This window comes from Melospiza melodia, unplaced genomic scaffold, assembly GCF_035770615.1.
Source record: "Melospiza melodia melodia isolate bMelMel2 unplaced genomic scaffold, bMelMel2.pri scaffold_251, whole genome shotgun sequence".
NCBI classification, from domain to species: Eukaryota; Metazoa; Chordata; class Aves; order Passeriformes; family Passerellidae; genus Melospiza; species Melospiza melodia.
Window position 1 is genome coordinate 19,090 of NW_026948576.1, and position 12,541 is coordinate 31,630.

General features: G+C 49.8%; 1 protein-coding gene across 1 annotated transcript in view; it reads right to left on the reverse strand.

Moving 5' to 3' along the window:
- Nucleotides 1–12,541, reverse strand: part of LOC134433767 (alpha-actinin-4-like) — a 50,048-nt gene that overhangs the window by 16,461 nt on the left and 21,046 nt on the right. The window contains 4 exon segments of the mRNA XM_063182477.1: nt 1,206–1,385; nt 1,387–1,431; nt 5,688–5,780; nt 10,518–10,603. Of these exon segments, the coding sequence (XP_063038547.1) occupies nt 1,206–1,385; nt 1,387–1,431; nt 5,688–5,780; nt 10,518–10,603 (404 nt within the window).

Here is a 12,541-nt window from a genome sequence, read left to right on the forward strand (position 1 = left end):
ATCGGGGTCACCCCAAAAATCCCTCAGAGTTACCCCAAAATCCCTCAGGGTCACCCCAAAACCCCTCAGAGTCACCCCAAAAATCCCTCAGGGTCACCCCAAAAATCCCTCAGAGAAATCCCAAAATCCCTCAGAGAAATCCCAAATTGGGGACACCACCAAAACCCCCTGGCACAGGTGCCCCCACTCCTCGTGTCCCTTCTCGGCCTGTTCCAGGTGCTGCCAGGAACCCCAAAATCCCTCAGGGTCACCCCAAAACCCCTCAGAGTCACCCCAAGGTGGATTTGACCCACTGAGAACCCCCAAATCCCACCCCAGGACCCCGAAGCCCCCAGACCCACTGAGACCATCCTGCCCCCGGAGGGCTGGGGCAGATTTGGGGCAGTTTAGGGTGGATTTGGGGCAGTTTCGGGGGGATTTGGGGCAGTTTAGGGTGGATTTGGGGCAGTTTAGGATGGATTTGGGGCAGTTTCGGGTGGATTTGGGGCAGTTTAGGATGGATTTTGGGGCAGTTTAGGATGGATTTGGGGTAGTTTAGGGTGGTTTTGGGGCAGTTTAGGGTGGATTTGGGGCAGTTTAGGGTGGATTTGGGGCAGTTTAGGGTGGATTTAAGCCCCCCAAAGCCCCCAGACCCACCGAGACCATCCTGCCCTCGGAGGGCATGAAGGCCAAGGCAGATTTGGGGCAGTTTAGGGGGATTTGGGGCAGTTTAGGATGGGTTTGGGGCAGTTTAGGGGGTGATTTGGGGCAGTTTAGGGGGGATTTGGGGCAGTTTAGGATGGATTTGGGGCAGTTTAGGATGGATTTGGGGCAGTTTAGGGTGGTTTTGGGGCAGTTTAGGATGGATTTAAGCCCCCCAAAGCCCCCAGAGCCAGCGAGACCATCCTGCCCTCGGAGGGCTGGGGCAGATTTGGGGCAGTTTAGGGTGGATTTGGGGCAGTTTAGGGTGGGTTTAAGCCCCCCAAAGCCCCCAGACCCACCAAGATCATCCTGCCCTCGGAGGGCTGGGGCAGATTTGGGGTAGTTTAGGGTGGATTTGGGGTAGTTTAGGGTGGATTTGGGCAGTTCTAGGGTGGGTTTGGGGCAGTTTAGGGTGGGTTTGGGGCAGTGTACGGTGGATTTGGGGCAGTTTCGGGTGGATTTAAGACACACCAAGGTGGATTTCAGCCCCCCAGGAGCCCGAAGCCCCCAGACCCACCGAGGACCATCCTGCCCTCGGAGGGCATGAAGGCGGGCCGGCCGCTGAGGCGCAGTTTGGTCTGCAGGGTGTTGAAGTTGATCTCCAGCTGACATTTCTCCTGCACCTTGGGCGGTTTGTGCACGCGCCGGTACTCGCGGAAATCCTCCAGCTTCTGCTGCATGGCCGGGATGGTCTTCTGGGGGGTCCCGGGTCTCCAGCCAGGGGATGGTCCTCTGGATCCACGCCAGGAGCTGGGGGCACACAGATTTGGGGTGTGGGATGGGGTTTGGGATGGGGTTTGGGGTTTGGGATGGAGTTTGGGATGGGGTTTGGGTTTGGGATGGTCCTCTGGATCCACGCCAGGAGCTGGGGGGCACACAGATTTGGGGTGTGGGATGGGGTTTGGGATGGGGTTTGGGGTTTGGGATGGAGTTTGGGATGGGGTTTGGGGTTTGGGATGGTCCTCTGGATCCACGCCAGGAGCTGGGGGCACACAGATTTGGGGCGTGGGATGGGGTTTGGGGTGTGGGATGGAATTTGGGATGGGGTTTGGGGTTTGGGATTGAGTTTGGGATGGGGTTTGGGGTTTGGGATTGAGTTTGGGATGGGGTTTGGGATGGTCCTCTGGATCCACGCCAGGAGCTGGGGGCACACAGATTTGGGGCGTGGGATGGGGTTTGGGATGGGATTTGGGGTTTGGGATGGAGTTTGGGATGGGGTTTGGGGTTTGGGATGGTCTTCTGGGGGTCCCGGGTCTCCAGCCAGGGGATGGTCCTCTGGATCCACGCCAGGAGCTGGGGGCACACAGATTTGGGGCGTGGGATGGGGTTTGGGGTGTGGGATTGAGTTTGGGATGGGGTTTTGGGGTTTGGGATTGAGTTTGGGATGGGATTTGGGGTTTGGGATGGTCTTCTGGGGGTCCCGGGTCTCCAGCCAGGGGATGGTCCTCTGGATCCACGCCAGGAGCTGGGGGCACACAGATTTGGGGTGTGGGATGGGTCTGGGATGGGGTTTGGGGTTTGGGATGGAGTTTGGGATGGGGTTTGGGGTTTGGGATGGGATTTGGGGTTTGGGATGGTCTTCTGGGGGTCCCGGGTCTCCAGCCAGGGGATGGTCCTCTGGATCCACGCCAGGAGCTGGGGGCACACAGATTTGGGGTGTGGGATGGGGTTTGGGGTGTGGGATGGAATTTGGGATGGGGTTTGGGCTTTGGGATTGAGTTTGGGATGGGGTTTGGGATGGTCCTCTGGATCCACGCCAGGAGCTGGGGGCACACAGATTTGGGGTGTGGGATGGGGTTTGGGGTTTGGGATGGGGTTCGGCACACAGATTTGGGGTGTGGGATGGGGTTTGGGATGGGATTTGGGGTTTGGGATGGAGTTTGGGATGGGGTTTGGGGTTTGGGATTGAGTTTGGGATGGGATTTGGGGTTTGGGATGGTCTTCTGGGGGTCCCGGGTCTCCAGCCAGGGGATGGTCCTCTGGATCCACACCAGGAGCTGGGGACACACAGATTTGGGGCGTGGGATGGGAATTTGGGGTTTGGGATGGAGTTTGGGGTGTGGGATGGGGTTTGGGGTTTGGGATAGAGTTTGGTATGGAGTTTGGGAAGTGGGATTGAGTTTGGGATGGGATTTGGGGTTTGGGATAGAGTTTGGGATGGAGTTTGGGGTTTGGGATGGGGATTTGGGGTTTGGGATGGGGTTTGGGATTGAGTTTGGGATGGAGTTTGGGAAGTGGGATTGAGTTTGGGATGGGATTTGGGGTTTGGGATAGAGTTTGGGATGGAGTTTGGGGTTTGGGATGGGGTTTGGGGTTTGGGATTGAGTTTGGGATGGAGTTTGGGAAGTGGGATTGAGTTTGGGATGGGATTTGGGGTTTGGATAGAGTTTGGGATGGAGTTTGGGGTTTGGGATGGGGTTTGGGATTTGGGATGGGGTTTGGGGTTTGGGATGGTCCTCTGGATCCACGCCAGGAGCTGGGGGGACACAGATTTGGGGTGTGGGATGGGGTTTGGGATGGGGTTTGGGGTTTGGGATGGGGTTTGGGTGTGTGGGATGGAATTTGGGATGGGATTTGGGGTTTGGTATGGAGTTTGGGATGGGGTTTGGGGTTTGGGATTGAGTTTGGGATGGGATTTGGGGTTTGGGATGGTCTTCTGGGGGTCCCGGGTCTCCAGCCAGGGGATGGTCCTCTGGATCCAGGCTAACAGCTGGGGGGACACAGATTTGGGGTTTGGGATGGGGTTTGGGATGGGATTTGGGGTTTGGGATGGGATTTGGGGTTTGGGATGGAGTTTGGGATGGGATTTGGGGTTTGGGATTGAGTTTGGGATGGGATTTGGGGTTTGGGATTGAGTTTGGGATGGGGTTTGGGGTTTGGGATGGGGTTCGGCACGGAGTTTGGGGTTTGGGATTGAGTTTGGGATGGGGTTTGGGGTTTGGGATTGAGTTTGGGATGGGGTTTGGGGTTTGGGATGGGATTTGGGGTTTGGGATGGTCTTCTGGGGGTCCCGGGTCTCCAGCCAGGGGATGGTCCTCTGGATCCACACCAGGAGCTGGGGGCACACAGATTTGGGGTTTGGGATGGGGTTTGGGATGGGATTTGGGGTTTGGGATGGGGTTTGGGATGGAGTTTGGGATGGTCTTCTGGGGGTCCCGGATCTCCAGCCATGGAATTGTGTGCTGGATCCACACCAGGAGCTGGGGGCACACAGATTTGGGGCGTGGGATGGGGATTTGGGGTTTGGGATGGGGTTTGGGGTTTGGGATTGAGTTTGGGATGGAGTTTGGGAAGTGGGATTGAGTTTGGGATGGGATTTGGGGTTTGGGATAGAGTTTGGGATGGAGTTTGGGGTTTGGGATGGGGATTTGGGGTGTGGGATGGGGTTTGGGGTTTGGGATGGTCCTCTGGATCCAGGCTAACAGCTGGGGGGACACAGATTTGGGGTGTGGGATGGGGATTTGGGGGTATTTTTGGGGTGTTTTTGGGGTGGGATTTGGGGTTCCCACCGCTCACATCCGAGGCCAGGCACTCACTGCTCTGTGAGGGGGTTTGGGGATATTTAGGGGTGGTTTTGGGGTATTTCAGGAGTGGTTTTGGGGTGTTTTTGGGGGTATTTTTAGGGTATTTTTGGGGTGTTTTTGGGGTTTTCCCCCCTTACATCCAAAGGCAGGCACTCACAGTTATCCATAGATGGATTTGGGGTATTTTTGGGGTGGTTTTGGGGTGTTTTTGGGGTGGTTTTGTGGTGTTTTTGGGGGTTTTGCCCCCTTACCTCCAAGGCCAGGCACTCACAGTAATCCATAGGTGGATTTGGGGTGTTTTTGGGGTATTTTTGGGGTATTTTTGGGGTGTTTTTGGGGTATTTTTAGGGTGGTTTTGGGGTGGTTTTGGGGGTTTTTCCCCCTTACATCCATGGCCAGGCACTCACAGTGATCCATGGGGGGATTTAGGGGGGATTTGGGGGTATTTTTGGGGTGTTTTTGGGGTCTTTTTGATGTTTCCCCCTCTCACACCCGAGGCCCGGAGCTCACTGCTCTGTGAGGGATTTTGGGGATATCTTGGGGTATTTTTGGGGTGGTTTTGGGGTGGGATTTGGGGGTGTTTTGGGGGTTTTTTTGGGTTGTTTTTGGGGTGGGATTTGGGGGTGGTTTTGGGGTGTTTTTGGGGGTGGGATTTGGGGGTGTTTTTGGGTTGTTTTTGGGGTATTTTTGGGTTGTTTTTGGGGTGGGATTTGGGGGTGGTTTTGGGTTGTTTTTGGGGTATTTTTGGGTTGTTTTTGGGGTGGGATTTGGGGGTGTTTTTGGGGTGGGATTTGGGGGTGGTTTTGGGGTTTTTTTTGGGTTGTTTTTGGGGTGGGATTTGGGGGTATTTTTGGGTTGTTTTTGGGGTGTATTTGGGGGTGGTTTTGGGGTGTTTTTGGGGTGGGATTTGGGGGTGCTTTTGGGTTGTTTTTGGGGTGTTTTTGGGTTGTTTTTGGGGTGGGATTTGGGGGTGGTTTTGGGTTGTTTTTGGGGTGTATTTGGGGGTGGTTTTGGGTTGTTTTTGGGGTGGGATTTGGGGGTGCTTTTGGGTTGTTTTTGGGGTATTTTTGGGTTGTTTTTGGGGTGGGATTTGGGGGTGGTTTTGGGTTGTTTTTGGGGTGTATTTGGGGGTGGTTTTGGGTTGTTTTTGGGTTGTTTTTGGGGTGGGATTTGGGGGTGGTTTTGGGGTGGGATTTGGGGGTGTTTCTGGGGTTGTTTTTGGGGTGGGATTTGGGGGTGATTTGGGGGTGTTTTGGGGGTTTTTTTGGGGTGGGATTTGGGGGTGGTTTTGGGTTGTTTTTGGGGTGGGATTTGGGGGTGTTTTTTGGGTTGCTTTTGGGGTGTTTTTGGGTTGTTTTTGGGGTGAGATTTGGGGGTGTTTTGGGGGTGTTTTTGGGTTGTTTTTGGGGTGGGATTTGGGGGTGTTTTTTGGGTTGCTTTTGGGGTATTTTTGGGGCGTTTTTGGGGCATTTCCCCCCTTACATCCGAGGCCAGGCGCTCGTAGTCCTCCATGAGCTGCTCGTTCTCCTGGTTCACGGCCAGAACTTTGCAGATCCGGTTGGCCGCCGTCTCCGCCTGCGGGAACGAACGCGGAATTTGGGGATTTGGGAATATGGGAATTTGGGAAAATGGGATTGGGAATATGGGAATTTGGGAATATGGGATTGGGAATATGGAAATATGGGAATTTGGGAATATGGGAATTTGGAATATGGGAATCTGGGAATATGGGAATTTGGGAATATGGGATTTGGAATATGGGAATTTGGGAATATGGGAAAATGGGAATATGGGAATTTGGGAATATGGGATTTGGAATACGGGAACGAAAAATGGCAATATGGGAATATGGGATTGGGAATTCGGGAATTGGGAATTTGGGAATAGGAGAATTTGGGAATTTGGGAGTGAAAATATGGGAATGGGAATATGGGAATGTGGGAATGTGGGAATTCGGGAATATGGAAATATGGGAATATGGAAATATGGGATTGGGAATATGGGAATATGGGAATTTGGGAATGTGGGAATTTGGGAATTCGGGAATATGGGAATGGGAATATGGAAATATGGGAATATGGGATTGGGAATATGGGAATTAGGGAATTTGGGAATATGGGAATTTGGGATTTGGAATATGGGATTGGGACTATGGGAATTTGGAAATATGGGAATGGGAATTTAGGATACGGGAATATGGGATTGGGAATATGGGAATGGGAATACGGGAATTTGGGAATGGGAATATGGGAATATGGGAATGGGAATATGGGAATAGGGGATTGGGAATGTGGAAATATGGGAATATGGGAATTTGGGAATATGGGAGTGGGAATATGGGATTGAATATTTTGGGATTGGAAATATGGAATTATGGGAATGGGAACATGGCAATATGGGACTGAATATTTTGGGATTGGGAATTTTGGGATTGAATACTTTGGGATTGGGAATATGGGAATATGGGAATATGGGAATACGGGAATATGGGAATGGGAACCTCAAAAAAAGTTTGAAGGAAAGAAAGGAGAAAGAAAGGAGAGGAAAAAGGGGAAAAGATAGGAAAAAAAAAGGGGGAAAAAACTGGGAGAAAAGAGGGAAAAGGGGGGAAAAGAGGGAAAAAAGGAGGGGAAAGGAAAAAAAAAAAAAGAAAATAAAAGAAAGGGGAAAGAAAAAGGAACCCCAGCGCTCTGTGGGCCCGATCCCGATCCCGATCCCGATCCTGATCCGCCCCAGGAGGAGGAGGAGGAGGAGGAGGAGGAGGAGGAAGAGGCTGGAGGTACCTGGGTGGGAGGCAGAGGAGGAATCCAGGAGGAGGAGGAGGATGAAGAGGATGAAGAGGAACTGGGAAGGGTCACGAGGAGGAAAATCCAACGGCCGGGGAGGAAGGAAAGAAAGGAAATCAATAAAGGAAATTAATTAAGGAAATTAATGAAGGAAATCAATAAAGGAAATCAATGAAGGAAATCAATGAAGGAAATTAATTAAGGAAATCAATAAAGGAAATCAAATAAAGGAAATCAATGAAGGAAATCAATAAAGGAAATCAAATAAGGAAATCAAATAAGGAAATCAATAAAGGAAATCAAATAAGGAAATCAATGAAGGAAATTAATTAAGGAAATCAATAAAGGAAATTAATTATGGAAATAAATAAAGGAAATCAATGAAGGAAATCAATGAAGGAAAAAAACAAAAGAAATTTATAAATCAAATAAAGGAAAAGGGGGAAAAGGAGGGAAAGGAAAGGAAGGGAGGAAGCAGGAAAAGGAAGGGAATAAAGGGGAAAAAGAAGGGGATGAAGGGGAAAATAAAAGGAATAAAGGGGAAAAGGAAAGGGATAAAGAAAAGGAAAAAGGAAGGGAATGAGAAAGGGAATAAAGGGAAGGAGAAAAGGGATAAAGGAAAGGAAAAAAGGAAAGGAATAAAGTGCAAAAAGAAAGGAATAAAGGGGAAAAGGAAAGGGATAAAGTAAAGGAAAAAAGGAAGGAATTAAAGTGCAAAAGGAATGGAATAAAGGGGAAAAGGAAGGAAATAGAGGGGGAAAAGAAGGGAACAAAGGGAAAAAGGAAAGGGATAAATAAAAGGAAAAATTAAGAGGATAAAGGGGAAAAGGAAAGGGATAAACAAAAGGAAAAAGGAAGGGAATAAAAGAAGGGGAAAAGAAAGGGATAAAGGAAGGGAATAAAGGGGAAAGGAAATGAATAAAGGAGAAAAGGAAGGGAAAAGGGGGAAAACCACGGGAATAAAGGGGAAAAGGAAAGGAATAAAAGGCAAAAGGAAGGGAAAAGGGGGAAAACCACGGGAATAAAGGGGAAAAGGAAAGGAATAAATGGCAAAAGGAGGGGAAAAGGGGGAAAACCACGGGAACAAAGGCAGGGAACGAGGAAGGGAACACAGGAGGAACCCCAAGGAAAAGGCAGCAGAGCTCAGCAGAGCCAGGCCCCAACTCCCCGTGGCCAGGGCAGGCAGAGCAGCAGCCAGGCAGCTCCCAGCTCCCAAATCCCAGCTCCCAAATCCCAGATCCCAGCTCCCAGAGCAGATCCCAGGTGCCAGCGGGGCTCTCCGGGGCCGGGCTCACCTTCTGGGCCCCGGAGAAGGCGTGGTAGAAGCAGGACACGTAGGTCATGATGGCCTTCTCGTCGGGCCGCAGCGTGCCCACGATATCTGCCCGGGGGGGAGAGCACAGCGAGGGCCACGGCTCCAGCGGCGTTCCCAAAGAATCCCCAAAGGATTCCCAAACAAACCATTCCCAGCGTGGGCAGCGCGCCCGGGGCGGCTCATGGGGGGTCGGTGCTGCCTCGGTCTCGTCCCTCAATCCCCATGCCTGGATTTGCTGTGGATTTCTCCATGGATTTCCATGGATTTCCCATTAATTTCCCACGGATTTCCATTCATTTCCCATGGATTTCCCATGGAATGCTGTGGATTACCATGAATTTCCCATCATTTCCCATGGATTTCCATTAATTTCCCATGGAATCCTGTGGATTACCATGAATTTCCCATCATTTCCCATGGATTTCCCATGGAATCCTGTGGATTACCATGAATTTCCCATAATTTCCCATGGATTTCCACTAATTTCCCATGGATCTCCATGGAATCCTCCACTAATTTCCCATGGATTTCCATTAATTTCCATGGATCTCCATGGAATCCCGTGGGTTCCCATTGATTTCCCATGGATTTCCCATGGAATCCCATGGATTTCCACTAATTTCCCATTTCCATTCCATGGATTTCCACTGATTTCCCAAGGAATCCTACAAATTTCCCATGGATTCCCACAAATTTCCCATGGATTTCCAAAGATTCCCATTAATTTCCTATGGATTTCCCATGTAATCTCAATAATTTCCCATGGATTTCCCATGGATTTCCATTAAATTTCCCATGAATTTCCCATGGATTTCCCATGGATTTTTATGGAATCTCGTGGATTTCCAAAGATTCCCATTAATTTCCTATGGATTTCCCATGTCATCTCAATAATTTCCCATGGATTTCCCATGGATTTTTATGGAATCCCATGGATTTCCAAGGATTCCCATTAATTTCCTATGGATTTCCCATGTCATCTCAATAATTTCCCATGAATTTCCCATGGATTTCCATTAAATTTCCCATGAATTTCCCATGGATTTTTATGGAATCTCGTGGATTTCCAAAGATTCCCATTAATTTCCTATGGATTTCCCATGTCATCTCAATAATTTCCCATGGATTTCCCATGGATTTTTATGGAATCCCATGGATTTCCAAAGATTCCCACTAATTTCCTATGGATTTCCCATGTAATCTCAATAATTTCCCATTGAATTTCCCATGGATTTCCATTAAATTTCCCATGAATTTCCCATGGATTTCCCATGGAATTTTATGGAATCCCATGGATTTCCAAGGATTCCCATTAATTTCCTATGGATTTCCCATGTCATCTCAATAATTTCCCATTGAATTTCCCATGGATTTCCACTAAATTTGCCATGGATTTCCCACTGACTTCCGTGGATTTTTATGGAATCCCATGGATTTCCAAGGATTCCCATTAATTTCCTATGGATTTCCCATGTCATCTCAATAATTGCCCATTGAATTTCCCATGGATTTCCATTAAATTTCCCATGAATTTCCCATGGATTTTTATGGAATCTCGTGGATTTCCAAAGATTCCCATTAATTTCCTATGGATTTCCCATGTCATCTCAATAATTTCCCATGGATTTCCCATGGATTTTTATGGAATCTCGTGGATTTCCAAGGATTCCCATTAATTTCCTATGGATTTCCCATGTCATCTCAATAATTTCCCATTGAATTTCCCATGGATTTCCACTAAATTTGCCATGGATTTCCCATTGACTTCCGTGGATTTTTATGGAAATCCATGGATTTCCAAAGATTCCCACTAATTTCCTATGGATTTCCCATGTCATCTCAATAATTTCCCATTGAATTTCCCATGGATTTCCACTAAATTTGCCATGGATTTCCCACTGACTTCCGTGGATTTTCATGGAAATCCATGGATTTCCTGTGGATCCCCATGGATTTCCCCCCAAATCCCCCCAGAATTGCCCCAAATCCGGGACCCCCGGGCAGATTTAACCCTTCATGAGCCACCCAGGGCCGGCCCCGGCGCCCCCTGAGCGACAGCGGCCGCGGCTGCAAGGGAAGCGAGCGTGGTGAGAGCAGAGAGAGAGAGAGAATTCCAGGGGGGAAGATTCCAGAAATTCCAGAAAGAACGGATCCGGGAGGAAGGTTCCGGAATCACGGATCCGGGGGGAAGGTTCCGGAAGCTCCCGGTACCTTCTGGGCCCCGGAGAAGGCGTGGTAGAAGCTGGACACGTAGGTCATGATGGCCTTCTCGTCCGGCCGCGCCGTGTTCACGATGTCTGCACGGGGAACCGCGGGGGTTAAACTGGGAGCAAACTGGGAGCGGGCTGGGATGACTGGGAATGACTGGGAGCAAACTGGGAGCAAAGTGGGAACGACTGGGAGCAAACTGGGAGCGGGCTGGGAGCAAACTGGGAATGACTGGGAGCAAACTGGGAATGACTGGGAATGACTGGGAGCCAACTGGGAGCAAAGTGGGAGCAAACTGGGAATGACTGGGAACCAACTGGGAGCAAACTGGGAATGACTGGGAGCAAACTGGGAATGACTGGGAACAAACTGGGAGCCAACTGGGAGCAAACTGGGAATGACTGGGAATGACTGGGAGCAAACTGGGAGCCAACTGGAAGCAAACTGGGAGCAAACTGGGAGCAAACTGGGAGCCAACTGGAAGCAAACTGGGAGCAAACTGGGAACAAACTGGGAACAAACTGGGAATGACTGGGAATGACTGGGAACAAACTGGGAGCAAACTGGGAGCCAACTGGAAGCAAACTGGGAGCAAACTGGGAACAAACTGGGAGCAAACTGGGAATGACCGGGAGCAGACTGGGAACCAACTGGGAGCAAACTGGGAGCAAACTGGGAATGACTGGGAATGACTGGGAGCCAACTGGGAGCAAAGTGGGAGCAAACTGGGAATGACTGGGAACAAACTGGGAACCAACTGGGAGCAAACTGGGAATGACTGGGAGCAAACTGGGAATGACTGGGAACAAACTGGGAGCCAACTGGGAGCAAACTGGGAATGACTGGGAATGACTGGGAACAAACTGGGAGCAAACTGGGAGCAAACTGGAAGCAAACTGGGAGCAAACTGGGAACAAACTGGGAGCAAACTGGGAATGACTGGGAGCAGACTGGGAACCAACTGGGAGCAAACTGGGAGCAAACTGGGAATGACTGGGAGCAAACTGGAAGTAAACTGGGAGCAAACTGGGAATGACTGGGAGCAGACTGGAAGCAAACTGGGAATGACTGGGAACAAACTGGGAGCAAACTGGGAACGACTGGGAGCAAACTGGGAATGGGGCTGGAGCCTTTCCTGGTTGGAATTCTGCCCCGAGGTCCCAAATCCTGCGGGATCCACCTGGGTGGGGTTGGGATTGGGAAAATTTGGGGAATTGTGGGGTCAGACAGTTGTGGGATGCTGGAAAAATGAAACCCGAGAATTACGGGATCCTAGAAAAAGAAAATGTCAGATTTGTGGGATCCTGGAATTGTGGGGTCCTGGAAAAATGAAATCCGAGAATTACGGGATCCTAGAAAAAGAAAATGTCAGATTTGTGAGATCCTGGAATTGAGGGATCAAAGAGTTGTGGGGTCCTTCAATTATGGGGTCCTGGAAAAATGAAATCCAAGAATTACGGGATCCTAGAAAAAGAGAATGCCAGATTTGTGGGATCCTGGAGTTGTGGGGTCCTGGAATTGAGGGATCAAAGAGTTGTGGGGTTCTGGAAAAATGAAATCCAAGAATTATGGGATCCTAAAAAAAGAGAATGCCAGATTTATGGGATGCTGGAATTACAGAATCAAAGAGTTGGGGGGTCCTGGAATTGAGGGATCAAAGCGTTGTGGGGTCCTGGAATTGTGGGGTTAAAGAGTTGGGGGATCCTGGAATTGTGGGGTTAAAGAGTTGGGGGATCCTGGAATTGTGGGGTTAAAGAGTTGGGGGATCCTGGAATTGTGGGGTTAAAGAGTTGGGGGATCCTGGAATTGTGGGGTTAAAGAGTTGGGGGATCCTGGAATTGAGGGATCAAAGAGTTGGGGGCTCCTGGAGTTGTGGGGTCGTGGAAAAATGAAATCAGAGAATGATGGGATCCTAGAAGAAGGGAATGTCAGATTTATGGAAACCTGAAGTCACGGAATAATGAAATCTGAAAATTATGGGATCCTAGAAGAAGGGAATGTCAGATTTGTGGGATCCTGGAATTGGG